The sequence below is a fragment of the Pleurodeles waltl genome, chromosome 4_1 (assembly GCF_031143425.1).
Source record: "Pleurodeles waltl isolate 20211129_DDA chromosome 4_1, aPleWal1.hap1.20221129, whole genome shotgun sequence".
Lineage (NCBI taxonomy): Eukaryota > Metazoa > Chordata > Amphibia > Caudata > Salamandridae > Pleurodeles > Pleurodeles waltl.
Window position 1 is genome coordinate 711,143,381 of NC_090442.1, and position 24,376 is coordinate 711,167,756.

Below are 24,376 nucleotides of genomic sequence, written 5' to 3' on the forward strand. Positions count from 1 at the left end.
TTTTCGGGACCGGAACGCACAACAGGCCTCGCAGGTGTTTTCACTGTGCTCAGGTGACAGGCACAGGTTACAGACCAAGTGTTGGTCTGTATAGGGGTACTTGTTGTGGCATTTGGGACAGAAACGGAACGGGGTCCGTTCCATCGGCGTTCTTCAGCACGCGGTCGGGCCGACCAGGCCCCGACGGGGGATCGAAAAACTACCCTGAAGGGCACCGGAGCTCTTCGATCTTCGATGCGGTGTTGAATCTAACTACGCCGATCCCGAACGCAACAATACCGACGAAAATCTTCCGAATTTAGCTATCTTTCCGTTCCGAAACTCGGAGCGACAGGAACACGTCTGAACCCGATGGCGGAAAAAAAACAATCGAGGATAGAGTCGACGCCCATGCGCAATGGACACAAAAGGAGGAGTCACTCAGTCCCGTGACTCGAAAGACTTCTTCGAAGAAAAACAACTTGTAACACTCCGGCCCAACACCAGATGGCGAGCTATTGCAAAACATGCGTATCTACAGCGACAGATGCCATCGAACTACAACATTTCGAAATCACGGACAGACTCCAGATTGTTTTGTGCTTTAAAGGTGTTTATTTAAGTGCTAAATAGTGGAGGGCGTTGTAAAATGGTGAGGGTTGATGGTGGAGGAATGTCCACGCAGAGTCCAGTCTATTAGTCTCACAGGTGCATTGTCCAAAGGGGCATAGGAAGTGGAGCTGGGGCAGTTTGAGGATGGACAGGGTGACAAGGTGAGACAAAAGGATGACATTCAGGGTGGTCTCATTTCTTGGCGGGGTCTTGGCATTGTTCTCTGTCTTTGTCCTGGATCTCAGGGACCGTTTGCGGGGTGGTTCTCCCTCTGCAGGGGGTGGGGTTCTGGTGTGGTGGTCCTGTGGCGGTGCCTCCTGTCCACTAGCGCCGGTGGAGGTGGTGAGCAGTTCATCGTCCATGCTAGTGTCAGGGGCCCCTTGTTGTGCCTCAGTGTCCCTCCTGGTGTTGAGGACTTCCTTCAGCACCCCTACGATGGTGCCCAGGGTGGAATTGATGGATCTGAGTTCCTCACTGAAGCCCAAATACTGTTCCTCCTGCAGCCGCTGGGTCTCCTGAAACTTGGCCAGTACCGTTGCCATTGTCTCCTGGGAATGGTGGTAGGCTCCCATGATGTTGGAGAGGGCCTCGTGTAGAGTGGGTTCCCTGTAGCACAGCAGCCCTCCCAGTTCCCATTTCCCTGGGCCTCTGTCCCCTGGACCGTGTGCCCACTGCCCCCAGGGCCCTGTTGTTGTTGGGTAGGTGGGTTAGCCTGGGTTCCCTGTAGTGGTGGACACACTGCTGATTGACGTGTCCTGGGGACAGAGGTATGGGCCCGCTGGGTGGGTGCTGTGCTGGTGTTTCCAGAGGGGGAAAGCTCTGTAGTGGCCTGTGACTGTGTCAGGGGAACCAACTGTCCCGAGGTCCCAGATGGGCCGGGCTGGTCATCTAGATCCAGTTGGACAGAGCTGCTGTCATCACTGTGGGCCTCTTCTGTTGGTGGTGTGGACATGTCTGGACCCTCCTGTGCAGTGACGTTGGGTAGGGGTCCTGCAGGGGTATAAAAGCATGATTATTGCATCTGTGTGTGCCATGGTGTGCAATGGGTGGGTGACCGTGTACCCCAGTGCTTGCGTTCCTGTGTGAGACCTTGTGTGATGATGGTTTAGGGGGGTGCATGGGTATGTGCAGTGGCCATGCTTTGGTGATGGGTGTCCATGCTTTGTTGTTGCATGCAGGGCTTGGCGTTGGGATGTGTGGTTTGTGATATTGGGACATTTGTGAGGAGTTGGAGTGATGGGGGTGAGGGCAAAGGTGGGGGTATGTGATGGCATGCAGGTAGGGTGGGGGATATAGTAGTAAAGAATTGCCTTACCAGAGTCCATTCCTCCATCTACTCCTGCGAGGCCCTCAGGATGCAGAATAGCCAAAACTTGCTCCTCCCATGTTGTTAGTTGTGGGGAGGAGGTGGGGGTCCGCCGCCAGTCCTCTGAACCGCAAGGTGGTGTCATGATACCACAGAACGCACCTTCCCCCGTAGGTCGTTCCACCTCTTCCTGATGTCATCCCTATTTCTTGGGTGCTGTCCCACTGCGTTGACCCTGTCCACTATTCTTCGCCATAGATCCATCTTCCTAGCTATGGAGGTGTGCTGCACCTGTGATCCGAATAGTTGTGGCTCTACCCGGACGATTTCCTCCACCATGTCCCTGAGCTCCTCCTCAGAGAACCTGGGGTGTCTTTGCCGTGCCATGGGGTGGTGTGTGTTGTGATGTGTGGGGTGATATTTAGTGGTGTGTTGTGAGGTGCATTGAAGTTATGTGGGTGATGGTACTGTGTGCCTGTGAATGCTTGGTTGTAGTTTGTAGTGTCTCTCTCTGGCCTTCTTTTGGGATTTTGGTCGTAGGGGTTTGTGGGTGATGTGGGTGTGTGTTTTATACTGTATTGGGTGTGGGGGAGTGGTGTGTGTATCAGGTGTGTGTATTTGTAATTGTCCAATGTGGTAGTGTTTTGTATATGTGTGTGTATTTTGAGCGCAGTGGTGTGTACCGCCGATGGAATACCGCGGTTGAAAGACCTCCGCGTGGATTCGTGGGTCATGATAGTGTGGGCGTATTCCTGTTGGTGTTACGGTGGAGGTTTTGTTTTCGCTAGTTTATCACTGACCTTTGGTGTGGCGGACTTGTGTTGTCTACATTTTGGCGTATTCCAAGCTGTGGGTCATAATGACCGTAGCGGAATTCTGCTGCCGCAGCGGTGTGTTAGCAGTCTTCTGCACGGCGGTAAGCGGCTTTTACTGCCAATGTTGTAATGAGGGCCAATGGGTCATAATGAAAGCACAAGATTGCAGATAGTGAATACATTTTTCTATGGTACTTTATGACAATGTAACATTAATAAGAAATAATGGTTCATAAGCAGGGCTGCTCTAGAGGGCTTACTTGATGCCTATAACACTTGGATGTCTGATTTCAATACTACCAATATGTTTCCAAAATGCCTGTTTCGTTTTGTCCCCATTAATTTGCTCTTTCTAGCTTCCACTGGTCCAACCACTCCCCTCACCACTTCTCATTCTCCTATTAATCATACTTTACGCAATTTTGTAGGTGGAATTCAAAATTATTACTTGGTCAGCTGCGTAATTAAATGACCATATTCCAACACACCCTCATCAACAGAATCCACAGCATCGGCATTGAAGCAAACACCATCAAAAAGATTGCCTCCTTCCTGACAGGATGCACCCAGAGCATCCGGCTGCCTCCCTTCACCTCCGAACACAAGGACATCATATTCGACGTACACAAGGCTCATCCCTCAGCACCACAATGTTCAACATCTATATGACCCCCAGGCGGACATCGTCAGATCCCACTGTCTCAACATCATATCCTATGTGGATGATACAGAGCTCAAGCTCTCACTCACCGAAAACCTGCCCACCACCAGGACTAACGTCTGCGAAGCCATGACTAGCGTAGTCCACCTGGATGAAAGCAAACTATCTCAAACTCAACTCCGACAAAACAGAAGTTCTAATCTTTGGGAGAAACACATCCATCTGGGGCCACAGCTGGAGGCCAACCAAACACGGACAAACCCTCCACACCTACGGAACACGCACTGAAACTCGCCTTTATCCTCGACAGCGAACTGACCATGAAGCGACAAATCAACAGTCTCCTCTGCCTGCTTCCACACACTCCCTATGCTACATAGGATCTTCAGATGGATCCCTAGGCACCACCAGGAAAACCGTCACCGAGGCCCTCTTCACCAGCCACCTCAAATATGGCAGAGCACTCTACTCCAGCATCTCCACCCAGCGCAATGCGGCTAGACTCATCCTGGACTTCACCAAACATGCCCACATCATCCCCCACCTAAGAGACTTCCACTGGCTCATATCCAGAAGAGATGCCAGTTCAAGACCTTAATGCACACCAACAAGACCTTACATGACCAAGGACCAGCCTACATCAACCAACGACTGAACTTCGGTCAACCTGCCAGACACTTGCGCTCCTCCTCACTTGCCCTTGCACACACACCCCAAAACCATCACAGGCGCAGTGGTGACTGCTCTGTCTCCTACATCGCCGGCAAGGCCTGGAACGACCTACTCCTCCACCTCCGTATAGTACCCTCCGTAATGGACTTCAGGAAGAAACTCAAGAGCTGGCACTTAGAAGAAGACCTCGCACCCCAGCCCCCAGATACGCCTAAGGGTGATAGTGTTGCACTCTAGAAATGAAATGATTGATGGACTGATTGATTTAACCAACCCAGAGATATAAAACAATCATAAATAGTGCCAGTGAAGCACCTCACTCATTGAAAAACAAACATTCAGGGTTGAGAATGCCAGCCAGCCAGCCTAGAAATATCTATTATTAAAAAGTATTAGTCTGAAAATCACACTGTGGGTGAAGATTCCATGGAGTTTTCTTAATCCTTGGTTTAAACTCCATATTAAAAGTGCTTTGATACTGGGGTATACTGCTTCCTATTATTGTGCCATGAGCCTGATCGTAGCAGAAACAAACAAAAAGAGGAACTTTCAGATGTACACAGGCAATTCACAACAAAGGACATTCAAAAAACGTTTAAAACTTAACCTCAGCTGGCAAAACACAGCTTCAGAGAGGCCACGTGGGCATGGACTTTTCATGATTTAAAAACATGTCTTAACAAGACAGAACATGTCCTTGCCCCCTTGCTTAAAAACATTTTTTAATAACAAACTGATGTATGTTATGAATAAGTATTTGCCTTTGCATTGCGCTTGGTTTCATCAGAAAGTGTATTACTAGCTGTATCTACAACCGGAAAGCAGAGGCAGTGTTATTTTAAAACAATAATTCTGGAATACCATGCTGTAAGGTTTTCCCATAGCTTGTATGGTAAAAATAAAATATGGTATTGGGGAGGAGAGGCCCAATACAGGATTTTGCTAAACATTTTAGTGAGCACTAAGGCGAGGTACTGTAAACGATTTTGCCAAACCTTCCAGTGATTTTGCCAAACCTTCCAGTGAGCACTAAGCCCTAAAGGTGGCAACAATTTAGAATCCAAAATCAATTGCCTTTCAGAAATTCCACATTTTGAGAGTTAACAGGTGTCTTATTGGTCACATTTATTCAATGACAATGAAAAATAATGCTCACCTAAAGTTACATTTTCCAGGACTGTTTCGTCTGATACAACAAAACCTCCTGAGTGGAAAAGCTTTTGATAAGTGCCATCTGTTATATCTTCAGGACTGTCCACTCCAGCAAATGTCACACTTGGTAGCATCTTCAGCTGGAGCAGATCAGGAATCTATAAAGGCAGAAAAAACATCTCTAAAGGTTTTCTTAGATAAACCTTGACTGCTGTGCTGTTCTCAAACAATACATGTAATGCAAAATTACCATGGCTTGTGCCAATTTTCTAAATAAACATACACATTTTGAAACAGGCATTGTGTAAGTAATATAATCATGTAAATTGACCACTGTTCATAAAAATATTATTGCTATTAAAACAAGGAGACTGCGACTAGCCGGTACTAAGGGTCTCAAAGAAAGCAGAAATTACTGAGTATAGGCAACCCTCAGTGATAGTGAGTAGGTGTCCACATAGCATAGGCTCTCTGGGGATAGCTGAAGCGAGCAGTTAAAGCTTATCCAGCAGGAGGAATGTAAAGCGCTTGCAATACCACAGTAGTCAGACAGAAACTCACTCACATGAAAGAACCACACAAATGTTGCAAAAATAAAGGATACCATATTACGGTACCTTCTAATAGACTAACATTGGTATATCTCACTTTGGAGATATCTACACACAACATGTACACAAAATAACCACCAGTAATAGTATAAAAATACACAAGGCACTATGGGAGGGCCGAACCATATACTAAAAAAGTGGAATGTGAAATAGTGAACCCAACCAAGGTAAGTGTGGTACTTAGCTAGGGGAAGATAGAAATGCCAGAGATAAGTACAGTAAGTGTTCCCAGTGACCAGGTGCAAGGTAGTTACCCACCCAGTCATCCCATAGGTTAACGCAGAGAGTAGTGGTTAAAGTTAGTGAATTCAGTATCCTTCCCAGTGGACCCCGAGGAAATCAGCAGAAAAGAGGAAGGATGGAGAGTGCCCCTACCCCTGGATGCCCAGAAGACAGGAGTACCTATGCCAGGGACCCGGATGCAGAGAGGAGAAGGGACTCTCTCTGAAATCAGTGGAAGCCTCAGATTGTCCAGCTGCTGTTATGACCCGTGGATCAGGCCGGTGGAACACATGGGTGGATTCCAGACGTGGAGGACCAGCAAAGGAAGGGGACAGAGTCCAGCACCCTTGGAGATGCCCAGGTGGTGCAGGTGGCAATGCCCACCCTCCGGGAGCTGAAGTTCCTGCAAGTCAGTGAAAGAAGTCCAACTGCAGGGTCCAGGAGCTGCAGAAGATCCCAAGAGTTTCCTATGAGCTGTCCCTGGACGGCCGCCGGATCGCAGGAGGGTTAGTGACAAGCCAGATCACCAACAAGCACTGGCAAAGTTTTGGGGACCAGCAAGGTCCAGGAGACTCTACCCAGAAGGAGGAGTCAGGACTGGCCCTCAGCACACAGGAAGTTGATGGAGCCCCCACAAGTGACCCACAGGCGATGGACACAGGGAGTCACAAGAACGCCTCACCAGCACAACAAAACAGAAGTCCCACGTTGCAGGACAGGGGCTGATCTTCGAGTTGCAGAGTGCTGGAGGCCGGGGCTTCTTGGTGCCTGGAGATCTCCTGGAGGAAGTGTCAACAATCCTTGGCAAGTGCAACAGTTGTAGTGCACAGGGGTTCCAGTCCAGTGGCAGGAGCAGGGACCCACAGTCTCCCAAGTTGGTCAGAAGACAAGCAGGACCCAGAGGAAGCCACAGATCCACCACCTGTGAAGCAGAGCCTTTCGATGTTCGTGGAACAGCAGACCCCACCAGCCGGTCGATGTTGTCTTGAGGTGCCTGCGGTTGCCGGGGAGTAACTCCTTCACTCCAAGGGAGATTCCTTCATGCTTCCAGGTGCAAACAGAGCCCTTGTGACCCTGGAGGATGCACAGCCTTGGATGTTGAAGAATTCTTGCAGGATCCAGAGAAACAATGCTGCAATGGGAGCCTTCCCAACAGGAGCAGATGTGTTTCAGTTCCAAAGCAGACCAGGAGCGGTTCCAGAGGCCTGGAGCAGAAGATGTCTTGCAGAGAGTTTCTTACAGAGTCTTGCTCGACGAATCTGAGGACCCACCCGCGAGAGAGCCCTTAAGTAACATTAAAAGGGGGTTGGTCATGGTCTGAAGTGACCCACCAATCAGAGGGGGTCAGGGACGTCATCTACCTGGCATAACCAGTCAGATGCTCCCAGGGGCCTCTGCCCATCTTGTTTCCCAGATGGCAGAATCAAGTGGCCACCGGGCAGAGCTCTGTGCACCTCCCTAAGGGAGGAGCTGGACAGAGGGGTGGCCACTCCCCTGTCCTTTGTGTAGTTTTGCGCCAGAGCAGGAACCTGGGGTTCCTGAACTTTTGCAAACCAGATTATGCAAGGAGGGCAGCAAATGTGCCCTTCAAAGCAGTCTGGTGGTGCTCAGAGGCCACCCCACCCCTTAGACACATAATACACAGTGGGAGGTGGTCACACCTCTCCCTTGCAGGAAATCCTTTGTTCTGCCTCTCTGGCCTCAGCCATGCTCACCAGCAGGAGTGCAGAACAGTGTCTGGAGTCAGCAGCAGAGTGGGCTGGCAGCTAGACCCCGTAAGGCCGCACAGGCAAAACTGGGGGATCCTCCAAGGAACCCCAGAGTACATGGTATCATGCAACTAACACTGGAATTGGTGCAGTAGCATGATTCCAACATGTTTGATACCACACATGCCTAGGTTCGGAGAAGCCATTATGTAGTTGGACCACTCGTGTTGACCAGTGTCCACTACATACCTTCAAATGGTTTCCCCACACTTTCAGAGTCAAGGAATTGGCCTGGGGTCTGTAGGGGACCTTGCTCATGCAGGGTTACCCTCACAATTTGGAGAAACTTCACAAGCAGGATACACAGCACAGTCCAGTCCAGTCTTTGTTCTCTCTAAGGCAGAAGCAGCAACTGCATGCCAACCCATCAAAGCACACACAGCAAATGGGCAATACTCCTGCTCACAGTTATTTTTGCTTATCAGAGGTTCCTCTTGATTCAGAAGTGTTCTAAAGTTGTGGGGTCAGCAGCCCAATACTTATACTCATTTCTTCCTTTGAAGTAGACAAACTTCAAAGGAAAGTCTTTGTAGTGCACAACACCCTGCCTTTTCCTTGCTCTGCCACAGCCACACTCTAGGGGGTTGGAGACTGTATTTTGTGAGATCAGGCACAGTCCTTTCAAGTGCAGGTATTAGCTCCTCCCGCCAACTCGAGCCTAGGAAAACCCATCAAGATATGCAGGACCCACCTCAGCTCCCTTTGTGTTACTGTCTACAGTGAATTCACAAACAGCCCAACTGTCAGTCCGACCCAGACGCAGATTCAGCAGTCAAGCAGAGGCACAGATTGGTTAACCAAGAAAATGCCCACTTTCTAAAAGTGCCATTTAGAAAACTCACAAGCTAAAAACTTTACCAAAAGATGTTTTTTTAAATTGTGAGTTTAGAGACCCCAAACTCCATCTGCTGCCAATGGGAAACTGCACTTAAAGGTATTTGAAGGCAATCCACATGTTGACCTATGGGAGAGATAGGCCTTGCAATAGTGAAAACCAAATGTGCCAGTATTTCACTATCAGGACATGTAAAACACATCAGTACATGGCCTACCTTTTAAATACACTGCACCCTGCCCACGGGGCTACCTAGGGCTTACATGTACTAAAAGGGAAAGTTTAGGCATAGCAAGTGGGTGCACTTGCCAGGTTGACATGGCAGTTTAGAACTGCTCACACAGAAACTGCAGTGGCAGGTCTGAGACAGGTTTATAGAGCTACTTACTCATGTGGGTGGCATAATTAGTGCTACATGCTCACTAGTAGCATTTGATTTACAGGCCCTGGGCACACATAGTGCACTTTACTAGGGACTTACCAGTAAATCAAATATGCCAATCATGGATAAACAAATCACCAACCCAATTTAGATAGAAAGCAGTTGCACTTTAGTACTGGGCAGCTGTGGTAAAGTGCCCAGAGTCCTGAAATCAGCACAAATAGATCAGAAATAATAGGAGGAAGAAGTTAAACGGTTTGGGGATAATCCTGCAAAAAAGGCCATTTCAAACAGAGACAATATTAAGATAACCTCCTGATAAGGCCAACTTAAAGATCATACAAAAATGTCGAAGTAAACTAACTTTCACCTGTGCTTTTTCTTTCTCATAACTGGCACCCAACACGGCAAAGAGATCCAGAGAATCCTCTTATTACCAGATCCAATCAAGTTTTTTTTAAAGGGACTCCAATTGCTGACTAAAACATGATTCTCTCTACCCAATCAGCATCTCTGTCGGTCTTTCCAGGGCCTGGGGCGACTCTAAACCATATGCGTCTTACGTATATCAGGAGCACTCTTACAATTGAAATTCAAGATGGCCAGCAAGCAGCTAAACTAATCTTTTGCTGCAATATGGATACTACTCTCTCTATGGGTTGAGCTATGGCTTCATCACTCATGCTATGTCGCCATGCCTGGTTGCGTGGCTCCGGATTTTCAGAGGCGGTCCAAGCCACATTGCTTGGCATGCCATTTGATGGTGCCCATTTATTTGATGCACAGGCACACTCAGCTTTAATTAAGGGCGTTTTCGTGACAGTAGGGGTGGAACAGCAAATTAGCTTGGTTCCTCTCTACCTTTTGGTCTGTTGATAACTCCCGTACTCGCTGATAGGGGGTTGTGTTTACTTATTTTAAGGATCAGCCATGCTTCAGGAGGGCTATGAGGCTTTTTCAGTTCTAGGTAAATTCCATCTAACTATGCCACCCGGTGGGTGTTCCTGCTTTCAGCAGGTGTTATTTTTCCTTAAATTGTTTTTGGGGTAAATAGTGCATTGGAACCCTATGGTGCTTTTCCTGCGTGACGTTTCAAGACTGGAAAATGAAGTATGTGCTTCTATGCCGGTGGGCATTCATACATATGTGCATAGTTGGGATTCCTAAACCTGTGGGCTATTACACCTTCACTTGGGGGCACAGAGTTGTATCCTCTGCAGAGAGTTAGTTTTCTAACTTGTGATATTATGGAATTATACTAGTATCCCTCATAGGGAACTTGCAATATTAACAGCTCCTTGGGTGTGTCAGTATACTGTTTAATCTCTGTTTAAAGAGGTTTCTTTATAAAGATTCTACAGCACTAAGGGTGTCTGTTTACTAACTCTATCTGGTACTGTCAAACAAGGTAGCTGTTGATCTACACTAATTGTGGTGTTCATTCTACTTTTACCTATGATATGGTAGTATCAGTTTTCTACTTTTGATAGATTTAATAATTTAAAAGCCAGAAAGTATCACCTTGGGGACTTTAAGACTTTCCTTGTTTTGCTCTTAAGGATTTTATATTAGACAGCCATCACAGTTTGACAGATTTTCAACTCTTTGGTGTAGACAGTAGTATGGTGTCGACATGTTCTTTGAACATTATTATTTTCTTTTCTAGGCTTATGTCAGTTTATCAAGGGTCTTCATTGAGACATCTCTCTCTGTGGATTCTGTTCAGTCTCTTGTAAGGAATAATTAATATTATTGACACTCTAGGAGTTGTTCTGCGCTTTTGCATTTAAGAACTCCTTCCTTTTGGAAGGGTTTTACCCTCTTCGGGGGTATTTCTTCTTCTCTATGAAGATATTTATATCTGTTGTGCATAAGAAGGTTAGATCTTAATACATCATCTAGGTACAACTGTTTTTATCGTTACCTGACTCTAGTTATAGTAGATTGGTTTCACACTTTTAGAATTGTTGACTTAAGACCGAATATACAAAATCGGACAGATTATTTTATTTCAGAATCCTGTTAATTCTCTGTTTTTGCATCATTGACATCTTCTTCTAGTTCATCTGTAGATGATGCTTGTTCATTATAAGAGCCACATTCTCACCTTGGTTTTTAGTTTCCACCACACTACTAAGGCCCCATTTTTCATCAGTTATATATATGGAAAATGTCACTTACCCAGTGTACATCTGTTCGTGGCATGTTCCGCTGCAGATTCACATGCTATGCAAATTATGCCATTTAGTGTTGGGCTCAGAGTGTTACAAGTTGTTTTTCTCCGAAAAAGTATTTTCGAGTCACGGGATCGAGTGACTCCTCCTTTTCGGCTCCATTGCGCATGGGAATCGACTCCATGTTAGATTGTTTTCCCGCAGAGGGTAAGTTAGGAGTGATAGAGTATAAAGAAAACAGATGTCCATGCAAATGGAATATATATATATATATATATATATATATATATATATATATATATATATATATATATATATATATATACACACACATATGTACAAGTGAATGTTGAACATAAACGGCTACAAGATCCCGGGGAGGTGGGAGGGTGCATGTGAATCTGCAGCGGAACATGCCACTAACAGATGTGCACTGGATAAGTGACATTTCCGTTCGATGGCATGTGTAGCTACAGATACACATGCTATGCATAAGCGGTGGTCAGCCTGTAAGAGTTGAAGCTGTTTGAAATAGTGTTCTTAGTACAGCCTGTCCTATTGTGGCCTGTTGTGTTGCTAACACATCTACACAGTAATGCTTGGTAAATGTATGCGGTGTTGTCCAAGTGGCTGCTTTACAGATTTCGGCCATTGGTATGTTTCCTAAGAAAGCCATTGTAACTCCTTTTTTGCGGGTGGAGTGCGCCTTATGTGTAACTAATAGCTGCCTTTTAGCTAACACATTTGGAAGCATTTTTTCTATCCATCTAGCTAGCCCTTGCTTTGAGATAGGGTTACCAGTATGTGGATTTTGGAATGCCACAAATAATAGGTTGCTTTTCCTAAATGATTTAGTTCTATCTATGTAATACATTAGTGCTCTTTTAATGTCTATTGTATGCAGGGCTCTTTGTGCTACAGAGTCTGGCTGTGGGAAGAAGACTGGTAGTTCCACGGTTTGATATGAAACGGTGATATAACCTTTGGGAGAAATTTAAGGTTTGTTCGAAGTACAACTTTATGCTTGTGTACTTGTGTGAATGGTTCTTGAATAGTGAAAGCTTGTATTTCACTAACTCTTCTTAATTAGGAAGGCAACTTTCCATGTGAGGTATTGAATTTGACATGAATGCATAGGTTCAAATGGTGGACCCATGAGTCGTGTGAGTACTATGTTAAGATTACACAATGGCACTGGAGGTGTTCTAGGTGGAATAGTGCGTTTTAATCCTTCCATGAAGGCTTTGACTACAGGGACTCTAAATAAAGATCTGTGTTGTATATTTTGCAAAATACACAGAGATTGCAGTGAGATGTATTTTAATGGACGAGAAGACTAGGTTTGCTTTTTGTAAATGAAGCAAATAACTTACAATGTCTTGTATTGACGCTGAAAGAGGGGCAATTTGTTTAGATTGACAGTAATATACAAACCTCTTACATTTGTTTGCATAACTCTGCCTGGTTGTGGGCTTTCTTGCCTGTTTAAATACTTCCATACATTCAGTTAGTAGTTGTAGATATCCAAACTCTATGACTTCAGGAGCCAAATCGCTAGATTGAGCATTTTGGGATCTGGATGCCTGATCAGTTGTTTGTTTTGGGTTAACAGATCTGGTCTGGTGGGGAGTTTGATATGTGGTACCACCGAGAGATCTAACAGCGTTGTGTACCAGGGTAGACGTGCCCACATTGGTGCAATAAGTATGAGTTTGAGTTTGTATTGACGCAGTTTGTTGACTAGAAATGGAATGAGCGGGAGAGGGGGAAAAGCGTAAGAAAATATCCCTGACCAATTCATCAGGAGAGCATTGCCCTTGGATAGAGGATGTGGGTACCTGGATGCAAAGTTTTGGCATTTTGCGTTTTCGCTGGTGGCGAATAGGTCTATGTCTGGCGTTCCCCAGTGGTGAAAGTATGTCTGAAACACTTGGGGTTGAATTTCCCACTCGTGTGTTTGTTGATGATCTCGGCTGAGAACGTCTGCCAATTGGTTGTGTATCCCTGGAATTTATTGTGCTACTAGGTGAATGTTGTTGTGGATTGCCCAATGCCAAATCTTTTGGGTTAGGAGGGACAGTTGAGATGAATGGGTCCCTCCTTGATTGTTTAGGTAATACATTGTTTTCATGTTGTCTGTTTTGATAAGGACGTTCTTGTGAGTGAGAAGAGGCTGAAAAGCTTTGAGTGCTAGGAATACGGCTAGCAATTCTAGGTGATTTATGTGAAATTGTTTGGTGTCCCATTGTCCTTGAATGTTGTGAATGTTGAGGTGCGCCCCCAATCCAATCACTGATGCATCTGTTGTAAGTATGGTGTGAGGCACAGGGTCTTGAAAAGGCTGCCCTTTGTTTAGATTTGTGGAATTCCACCACTGACGTGATATGCATGTTTGGCGGTCAATCAACACTAGATCTTGGAGTTGACCGTGTGCATGGGATCATTGCTGTGCGAGGTACTGTTGTAAAGGCCACATGTGTAATCTTGCATTTGGGACAATGGTGATGCATGATTCCATCATGCCTAACAGTTTCATTACGAATTTGACTGTGTACTATTGGTCTGGCTGAATTTGTGCTAGTACATTGTGAAATGCTTGCACTCTTTGTGGACTTGGACTCTTGCAAGTGCTGTTTGTGTATTTAGCGTGGCTCCTAAATACTGTTGAATTTGCGCAGGTTGTAGGTGGGATTTTTGGTAGTTTATGGAGAACCCTAGGGTGTGTAGGGTTTGTATTACATAATGTGTATGACTTTGGCACTGTGTATGACTGGTGGACTTTATTAGCCAATCATCGAGATATGGAAAGAGATGAATGTGTTGTCTTCTTAGGCAGGCGGCTACCACCGGCAAACATTTTGTAAAAACTCTGGGAGCTGTTGTTATCCCGAAGGGTAACACTTTGAACTGGTAATGTTTTTCTTGAATTACAAACCTGAGATATTTTCTGTGTGCTGGATGGATGGGTATGTGAAAATACGCATCCTTGAGGTCTAATGTTGCCATGAAATCTTGCTGCTCTGCAGTGGGACCACATCCTCTAGTGTTATCATGTTAAAGTGTTCTGACAAGATGTAAAGATTGAGAGTTCTGAGATCTAATATTGGTCTTAAGGTTCCATCGTTTTGGGGGATTAGGAATTACAGTGAGTAAACCCCTGTTCCTATCTGATGTTGTGGTACAAGCTCTATGGCTTGTTTGAGCAATAGCGATTTCACTTATTCTTGCAACATTGAGATATGTTGGGAGGAAAGATTGTGTGGTTTTGGAGGTATATTTGGGGGAATTTGTGTTAATTCTATGCAATAACCATTGCGGATAATAGATAATACCCAGTTGTCGGTTGTAATGGGTAGCCAATTTTTGTGGAACCTTTGCAGTCTTTCCCCCACAGGTGTGGTGTGAGAGGGGAAGAGATGGAGTAAGTCACTGTTTTGGCTGTGAGGCTTGTTTTGTTGGCTGATATTTTCCCCTGCCTCTGGGGAATTGGCCTCTGTAATTACCTTTAAACCGACCTCGTTGGTATTGAGGTTGGTAGGTTGGCTTTGATTGTGAAGTGGATGTGTAGGAAGTTGGCTCTGTATATACTATTTCAAAGTAAGAAATAGTGTGCACAGAGTCCAAGGGTTCCCCTTAAAGGTAAGATAGTGGCACAAGTAGATAATTCTAATGCTCTATTTTGTGGTAGTGTGGTCAAGCAGTAGGCTTATCAGAGGGTAGTGTTTTTATATTGAAAAATATATTTTCTTAGTTTATTTTTAAAACCACAGGTTCAAGATTTACAGTTAATACTTTAAATGTAAGGTACTTCACTTAGATACTTTAGGAACTTTGAATGAAAACAACATCATGTACAGTCTTTGTAAAAAGGGCAATGAGCTATTTTCAAAGTGGACACAGTGCAAAAAAAATCAACAGTTCCTGGGGGAGGTAAGTAAAGGTTAGTTTTGGAGGTAAGTAAAACACTTACAAGTCTCAGTCCTGGGGAATAGGCAGCCCATCGTTGGGGGTTCAATGCAACCCCAAAGTTACCACACCAGCAGCTCGGGCCGGTCAGGTGCAGAGGTCAAAGAGGTGCTCAAAACACATAGGTGCCTATGGAGAACAGGGGTGCTTCGGTTCCAGTCTGCCAGCAGGTAAGTACCTGCGTCTTCGGGGGGCAGACCCGGGGGGTTTTGTAGAGCACTGGGGAAGGGGGAGAGGGGGGCACAAGTAGGCACACAAAACACACCCTCAGTAGCACTGGGGCGGCCGGGTGCAGTGTGCAAAGCAGGCGCCGGTTTTTGTATAGGTTTCAATGGAGGGACCCGGGGGTCACTCTAGCGGTGCTGGCAGGCACAGAGGGGGTTTCTCGGGACAGCCACCACCTGGGCAAGGCAGCGGGTCACCTAGGGGTCACTTCTGCATCGAAGTTCGGTTCCTTCAGGTCCTGGGGGCTGCAGGTGCAGTGTTGGTTCCAGGCATCGGGTCCCTTGTTACAGTGAGTCGCGGTCAGGGGGAGCCTCTGGATTCTCTCTGCAGGCGTCGCTGTGGGGGCTCAGGGGGGTCGTCTCTGGTTACTCACGGGCTTGCAGTAGCCGGGGAGTCCATCCTGAGGTGTTAGTTTTCTGCAGGTCGAGCCGGGAGCAGAGTGTAGAGTCTCACGCTTCCGGCGGGAAACGTGAAGTCCTTGAAAGTTGCTTCTTTGTTGCAAAGAAGTAGCTGGTTTTGAACAGGGCCGCTGTTCACTGGAGTTTCTTGGTCCTGTAGTCCAGGGCAGCCCTCTGAGGCTTCATGCGTCGCTGGTCCCTGTCGGATGCGTCGCTGGAGCAGGTTTTCGAAGTTGGAGACAGGCCGGTAGGGCTAGGGCTGAATCAGTTGTCGTCTTCCTCCATCTCTGCAGGCTTGTAGGTCAGCACTCCTTTCATCAGGTTGCAGGAATCTGATTTCCTGGGATCTGGGGAGCCCCTAAATACTGAATTTAGGGGTGTGTTTAGGTCTGGGAGGGCAGTAGCCAATGGCTACTGTCTTGGAGGGTGGCTACACCCTCTTGGTGCCTCCTCCCTGTGGGCAGGGGGGCACATCCCTATTCCTATTGGGGGAATCCTCCAAACTCAAGATGGAGGATTTCTCAAGGCAGGGGTCACCTCAGTTCAGGACACCTTAGGGGCTGTCATGACTGGTGGCTGACTCCTCCGTGTTTTTCTCATTATCTCCTCCAGCCTTGCCGCAAAAAGTGAGGGCAGTGGCCGGAGAGGCGGGCATCTCCACTAGCTGGGATGCCCTGGGGCGCTGTAACACAAGGGGTGAGCCTTTGAGGCTCACCGCCAGTTGTTACAGATCCTGCAGGGGGGAGGTGAGAAGCACCTCCACCCAGTACAGGCTTTGTTCCTGGCCACAGAGTGACAAAGGCACTCTCCCCATGTGGCCAGCAACATGTTGGGTGTGTGGCAGGCTGGCAGGAACTGGTCAGCCTACACTAGAAGTGGGTAAGTATTCAGGGGGCATCTCTAAGATGCCCTCTGAGTGTATTTTACAATAAATTGAACACTGGCATCAGTGGTGCATTTATTGTGCTGAGAAGTTTGATACCAAACTTCCCAGTTTTCAGTGTAGCCATTATGGAACTGTGGAGTTTGTGTTTGACAAACTTCCAGACCATATACTCTAATGGCAACCCTGCACTTACAATGTCTAATGTTTTGCTTAGACACTGTAGGGGCATAGTGCTCATGCACATATGCCCTCACCTGTGGTATAGTGCACCCTGCCTTAGGGCTGTATGGCCTGCTAGAGGGGTTACTTACCTATGCCACAGGCAGTGTGAGGTTGGCATGGCACTCTGAGGGGAGTGCCATGTCGACTTAGTCATTTTCTCCCCACCAGCACACACAAGCTGTGAGGCAGTGTGCATGTGCTGAGTGAGGGGTCTCTAGGGTGGCATAAGACATGCTGCAGCCCTCAGAAACCTTCCCTGGCATCAGGGCCCTTGGAACCAGGGGTAACAGTTACAAGGGACTTACCTGAGTGCCAGGGTTGTGCCAATTGTGGAGACAAAAGTACAGTTTAGGGAAAGAACACTGGTGCTGGGGCCTGGTTAGCAAGGTCCCAGCACACTTTCAATCATAACTTAGCATCAGCAAAGGCAAAAAGTTAGGTGGTAACCATGCCAAGGAGGCATTTCCTTACAGGATGCCTAAGGTGTTTGTGCTCTAAAACCACCTCTGTATTGGGGTTTCCGAAAGGATCCCCTGTATTCTGTCGTATTCAAAGCACCCATGGCTTTAGCGGTGTCCGAGTCTTTCTTCATTTTTTCAATAGCCATATCTACTTCAGGGCCAAAAAGCTGTTTTTGATTTAACGGCATGTTAACGACTGCCAGTTGAATTTCAGGCTTAAAGCCTGAAGACCGAAGCCATGCATGTCTCCGTATAGTAACAGCAGTATTCCCGACTATTTGTTGTGCCCTTTTTTGTTGGTCTTTGGGGAGATGTTGCATGCATGTTATCCTTCATCTCGTCCCAGTGGGCCCTATCATACCTAGCCAATAGTGCTTGGGAGTTGGCTATCTTCCATTGGTTGGCTGCTTGCGATGCTACTCTTTTGCCAGCAGCATCAAATTTCCTGCTCTCCTTGTCTGGTGGTGGTGCATCACCAGATGACTGGGAGTTGGCTCTCTTCCTGGCAACACTAACAACTACAGAATCATGAGGCAGTTGTTGTGTAATGAATGCCGGATCAGAGGGAGGTGGTTTATACTTTTTCTCCACTCTGGGAGTAATTATCCTGGCTTTGACTGGCTCTTGAAATATCTGACGTGCATGCTTTAACATGCCTGGAAGCATGGGAAGGGACTGGTAGGTAGAGTGTGTGGAGGATAATGTGTTGAAGAGAAAATGATCCTCCAAGGGCTCGGTGTGCATGGTAACATTGTGGTATGATGCTGCCCTAGCCAGAACCCGAGTGTATCCGGTGCTATCTTCTGGTGGTGATGGATTCGAAGGATAGCAGTGTGGGCTGTTGTCAGGAATGGGATCTGGATCATAGACATCCCATGGATCCACATTGTCTTGTGAATCAAAAGAATGTGCAGGAGATTGTACAGGTGTGGGAGTAGTAGGTGGAAATACAAGCAGGTGAGGAGAATGAGGAGATTGAGGAGGTGAAAATTGTGGAGGGGGAGTTTTTTGTTTAGGCCTTGGCACTTTATCTGGTGGCTGAGCAGTGTCCAATTGTTCGTGAAAGGCCAGCTTCCTCTTAGGTTTCAGAGGAGATGCAGTTATGATCTTGCCAGTGTCTTTGTGAATGTGAATTCTGGCCTCCATTTGTGTGTGTTCCTCCGAAAATGTATGGCTTTCTTTAAGTACTTTGAAAAGTCCATGCTCCTCCGTATAAACTGGCCTTTTCGGCTCTGAAGATGTTTTTTTCGGGATCGAAAGGCTGGGAGTGGATGTTGGCCTCGGCTCCGAAAGCGATTTTCGCGGATTCGACTCGAGGGTTCAACATCAGCTTGCTTCGGAGCCAGTGCCTCGGCTCGAGTCCGAAGGCTTCAGTGGCGTGGCCTTTTTCGGTGCCGAAGTTGTTGCTTGGTCACCGAGGGTCTTTTTGCGGGTCGAGCCATGGCCTTCCGGCAGTGGGGTTCCCAAGGCCTTATGTTTGAGCTTGGATGGGACAGGGGCAAGCGTACTCACTTGCTGTCCTGTCGTGACCGGTCTGTCCTCCTCAGACGGAGACTGCGGTGTGCTCGATCTCCTCTTCCTCGACGTCGAGACGTTCTGTGCTCTTTGACGCCATCTCCAGTCTCAGTGCTCTTCTGTCTCGGAGAGTTTTCTTCGAACTGAAGGATCTGCAAGCCTCACAATTTTCATCTCGATGGTCTGGGGAGAGACAGAGATTACAGACGAGATGTTGGTCTGTATATGGGAGTTTGACGTAGCAGCGAGGACAAAAGCAGAATGGGGTCCGGTCCATGAGGCTTCCATGTGGTCGGCCCGAACAGGCCTGAGTTGGGGTGAGTAAAGATGTTTGATCCGACGGTACCGCAGTGTCGACGAGAGATGTTACGCGATCGAAACAATACTGACGAGAATTAACGAGTTACAAAACTTTTCCGACTCGAACTATCAGAGCGAAAAGAAACACGTCCGAACCCGATGGCGGAAAGAAAACAATCTAACATGGAGTCGATGCCCATGCGCAATGGAGCCGAAAAGGAGGAGTCACTCGATCCTGTGACTCGAAAATACTTCTTCGAAGAAAAACAACTTGTAACACTCCGAGCCCAACACTAGATGGCAGAATATGCATAGCATGTGTATCTGCAGCTACACATGCCATCGAACATATATATATATATATTTTGTTGGTTACTACATAAGTGGTTGTTTATTATACTCTGTCAGTAGGTGTGTGCGTGTGTGTAATGTATATATATATATATATATATATATATATATATATATATATATATATATATATATATATATATATGTATAATATTTTGAAGATGCATGCTTTTAGCATCTCTAGCTATATTTCCTGGCAAAAAGTATAATTATATGCCAAATGGTTGCTATTGTTGTCTTCAACTTCTTTAAAAAAAAAGAGCAATTTCATTTTTATCTGCAAGAGATAAACATTCTATGTGCGTCTTATAGTGTAGGTCTGGTTAGGATATACTTTTATGTGGTAAGAGGTATTGCTCAATGACATGTCATGCTGCTCTGTGTTCCAACACAGTAGAACATGCAGTTTCAGTCTACATATAAGGACAAACAGATTGATCTTCACTAGCTCATTTGGCAATACTGTCCTACGGTCACAGATAGGGTTTGTTACCTGTGTTTTCTTTTTCTACATGACTTTCATTGTTGTGGTCCTTGACACAGTACTTCTCATGCTTGGGCTCGGATCCCATTAAGGGAGCAAGTAGTTTTATATTCATTTTGTCAGTTCACCTCTAACACCGATTGGCCATATTAACATGGATTTTCTTTATTCCATGTTTTAATGTTTATGACTCTTTATCTGTTTTACGTCATGAAATATGTTAGGGCTCACGTACATTCTTATGAATGCCCGGTCTTTTTGAATTATTCTAAACTGCTTTTGTTCTAGGGACAGATTTGTAATGGTCTCGATCAGGGGTGATGCTATCTCCATGCTTTTAATGTTTTTAGAACTTTTTCCTACTGTGGTCTTCTACACAGTTCGTTTAGTAAAGAGGATATATTTCCTCATAGGTATTCTCATGAATACATGGTCTATTTTTCTTGTACTAGACCATTTTGTTTCTGGTTAGAGACTCTAAATATAGTTGGGTCACTTCTGACACACAATTGACATAACAATATGGATGAATTTATTCTCATGTTTTTTCATGTCTTATGGTTGTATTTATTTGTGGTTCCTTCCACAGGTTTTGATGGTGTAGAGTATATTAATACTCACCTTGATTATTATGACTGTCAGGTCTTTTTCTCTTGTTATAGACAGGTTTTGTGATACTGCGACACTTTTTTTTGGAGGTCTTGGTTTGCATTCCCTCCTCTGGGTTACAATGACTTTGGTATCTGATTCTAAAGTAAATAATCTGTGGCTAAATGTCTCTGTCAGATGAACAAGTTACTTACCTTCACTAACACATTATCTGATAGAGATGGGATGTAGCCCAAGATTCCTTAACAACCCTCCCATCCTCCCCGCTCTGTGAACTGAGTCCTTTTTCGTCTCAGAAGATTTTGTTATGGAAATCTACAAGTTAAATTAAGAATTTCATGATTATTTGAAACAAGGGTGTCTTTTGTGCTAGCACACTGTTTCAATAGGCAGTTTGTATATGTGGCTCAATGTTTTGGGAGTGGAAAATAGTAACGGAAGAAATGGACTCAGCTGACGTCACATTCGGTGGACGACGCCGAGACGGAGTCGCGCAACGCCCTGTTCCAACACGCAGATGTGCAATGGGAAAAAAGCTTCTGGATCCAGACTTGTGCCTAGGGAAGATTCTAAAGTAAGGAATCTGCAGCTCGATGTCTCTGTCAGATAGTGGGCATTAGACATAAAAAAAATACATTGCTTGTCAATATGTTTTTGGATTATTAGCTTTAACGAAAAGTATGGATTGCAACAAAAAGTGTTTTAAAAGTAAAACTATTTCCTTAACTTGGATGAAATAGTCCTACCATAAACAATATTTTGGACTTCTAATATGTGATTCTATTGTCAAATTAAAAAGGTAAGGATTTGAACACCACTTTAAAATTTCAAGAACCTTAGAAATATGATCAGCCAGTGGCAATATTTCCTTTAATGCAAATAAACATTAATACAGATCAAAATTAAATACTGTTGGAGGAAGGGTCCTCCGACAATAGTATCTAAATGAAATCTGTTTTCCACAATATCTTCTACAATCACCAAGAACCAATGGCATCCATACAAAAAACATTAAGAACATGCTTTTGAAATACATTGCTTCTCTCTTACATGCAATTAGGAAATACAGTCTCGAAGTTGGGGAAACAAACAACAGATTTTTTTTCTGTCCATTAAATACCTTCTGAAGGACATTAAACCCACCTCCTGGGCATGCACAGCTATGTCCTCATTCCTCATGATGATAGTTAGTACACTGTCTTCTGTTCGATCTGCTTGGAAGAATTGAAGAGGTTCCATTTCACTGTAGCCATCTAACTTTAGCATTGCCTGAAACAGAAATTGGTTCCATCGTATTTAAAAGTCTAGTAAGCAAAGCAGAAAGGCAAAAAATATTTATTGAAAAAAGTGAACAGGTTACATACCCAGGTTCTCTCATTTTAATTACTCATAATCTGTGAGACCAAACTCCCAGGAGAGACATTTACTTCCACTGTAAGGATATTGTAAGTCACAGAGGAGTTTCATGACCCTACAGAGGAACGAGGTGAAAGCCCGAGTTCCTTTATAGGGTTATGGATCGACGAGGTGACTAGCAATATCCTTATGTATGGCGTAGGGTACTTTATTCTGATAATACATAGTCAAACCATCACCTTTCCCACAAACCACTTCAATCCTTGGTGCGTAGCTCTAGCATAGGAAAGGGAAAGCATTTTTGCAAACATGACAAATAAAAATAGAATATCTAGTGCAAAATTAAGCTCATCAATAAAGCTATTGGACATCTGTTGCAAAAGCATATCAGAATCAGTTTAATACAAGCCAGTTTTGTTTAGCAATAAGGCTCAGTAGCTTGGAACATTTAAAAATACCCAGAAACATTCTATCTTTTCTATATATACCCAAGTAGTGCAAAAAAATAAACATGTTGCCATAAATATCCCCTTTCTGCCTGTCACAGTACAGCTAGAAAAACAGTGCAGAAGAAAGAAATGCCATGTTCTGCTTTCATTTTTTAAAGAGCTGCTTTGATTATACTCTGTGACCTGATCTGCCTTTCGCCTCTGCTGCCTGCTCTGGCAGCAGGCATTGTGCTGCCAGAACTCAACTGTTATAAATAGTTATAGTGGAGAGGCTATGTCATTTCTTTATAACAGGTGACTGGTTGCGTCACAAATCGCCAACTATATAAAGAATCATAGATGGGTAACAGTAAATACAGGATGTTTTTGACAGAGTGGTTCTGAGCAACATCACAAAGACAATGAAAACAAAGCTCGAATTGTTAATGATGTCACTCAGAACCTCAAGTTGAAAAACATCCCCGCAATTAACTTTTTATCCATGTACAATTGTATGCTATGTATGGTCTGCCCCTGCTTTCAGTGCTTGTGTAAAGGAGTAAGGGGGAGCCATATAAAACATGGCCTCTGTTCCCTGCCCCAAATGTTTAAAAAATCCTGGCTTCTTCCCACCCGTTCACACACTCTGTGCCTTTCCTTTTCTACACTCCAGAAATTGTGCTCCCTGTTTACCAGAACTGGCCTGACAGGCTCTCTGACAGCCCTGCCAGAGAACCCTAGAATTTCTTTATGACGTAGCAACAGTGGGCAACAGCTTTTGTTAAAACTGTGAGTTACTGAATTTGCATCCAGTTATCCCCACTAATTGCTCTATCTGAGAGCCATACATAACAATACTATACATTTTAAGGCCCATACCAAACCTACCTACCCCACACCCTGCACCACTTCAAAGTAGGTTCACAACACCCAACAGTACTTGTGCCATTTTTCTCTCTGAAATTTAAAAGGGAATCTGCTTGGTATGCTTCCTCACTCTGAGATGTTAATCTACTAACAAAATCTATCTCCTGTGAACTGTCTGCATCTATCATCAGTCTCAAATATTTGTATACAGCAGCATGAAAGTTAATAAATGGGCAAAAAATGTGATGGGATATTATGTAAGTCTTGCTAACTTCAAAAAGAAAATGAAAAATCTAGTGGAGGATAATTCTATCTGAAAACTAATTTTATTTTGAGACATGTAAGGGACATGAAAAGAATTACTAGCCTTGTAGAAAAACAAAGAACATGGGTGGTTTTAAACTGATGAACCTGGGTCACAGGACGACTCAATGACGGCTAAAAAAGAGTTTTCTTGGCCCGACTTTCAGATATGAATAAAGCTAGATAGTACACAATTTAATTGTAAAATGAAATGAAACCTATAAAGCAAGGTTGTTCGGTTGAAAACAAATGCAGTCCTCCACAAGCTCATTATGCCAAGAATTCCTGATATATTGTCCATGTGCCATGTAAAAATGCATCAAAGACCTTCTAACTTGCTTTCCACATCAAAATATTGAGAAATATCTGAAAAATATATGAGAAACTATAGCCAACAGACCAGAACTTTTGAACTATTCTCCACACATGCCTCTCCAGCCTACAGCTGAATCTACGTTCGCCTCTATCCTTCCTTTAGGCCCTGGGTCTAAAGTTCTGAAGATTGAAAACAAGATCAAAGCCTTTAACCTGCACATATAACCTGACTGTAGTAATATGTTAAATAAAAAAAGGCTTCTAGACATTTGCTCACTGCATTATTGATCTTCTTAAAAACACTTCTTTGCAACTCCAACATCCGTAACAAATAAGTTACCTTCTGTAACACGTTTCATGTGGTAGAGACTCGATCTAACCGCAGATTCCTCACCCTAGAATATTACCCAAGCATCAAAGTGGTCCGAAAAATCTTGAGTACTACCTCTGTGTGCCGATAGGTGGTGTTGTTCGGCTCCGATAAGAAGCTGGTTTATGGA

General features: G+C 44.9%; 1 protein-coding gene across 3 annotated transcripts in view; it reads right to left on the bottom strand.

The window, feature by feature from the left end:
- TASOR2 (transcription activation suppressor family member 2) overlaps positions 1-24,376 on the bottom strand; it is a 759,889-nt gene that overhangs the window by 97,509 nt on the left and 638,004 nt on the right. For all 3 annotated transcript variants that reach the window (XM_069229296.1, XM_069229295.1, XM_069229294.1), the window contains 2 exons: positions 21,751-21,876; positions 5,202-5,355 (listed from right to left, as the gene is read on the bottom strand). In XM_069229296.1, coding sequence (XP_069085397.1) covers positions 5,202-5,355; positions 21,751-21,876 — 280 coding nt within the window. The remainder of the gene's footprint in view (positions 1-5,201; positions 5,356-21,750; positions 21,877-24,376) is intronic.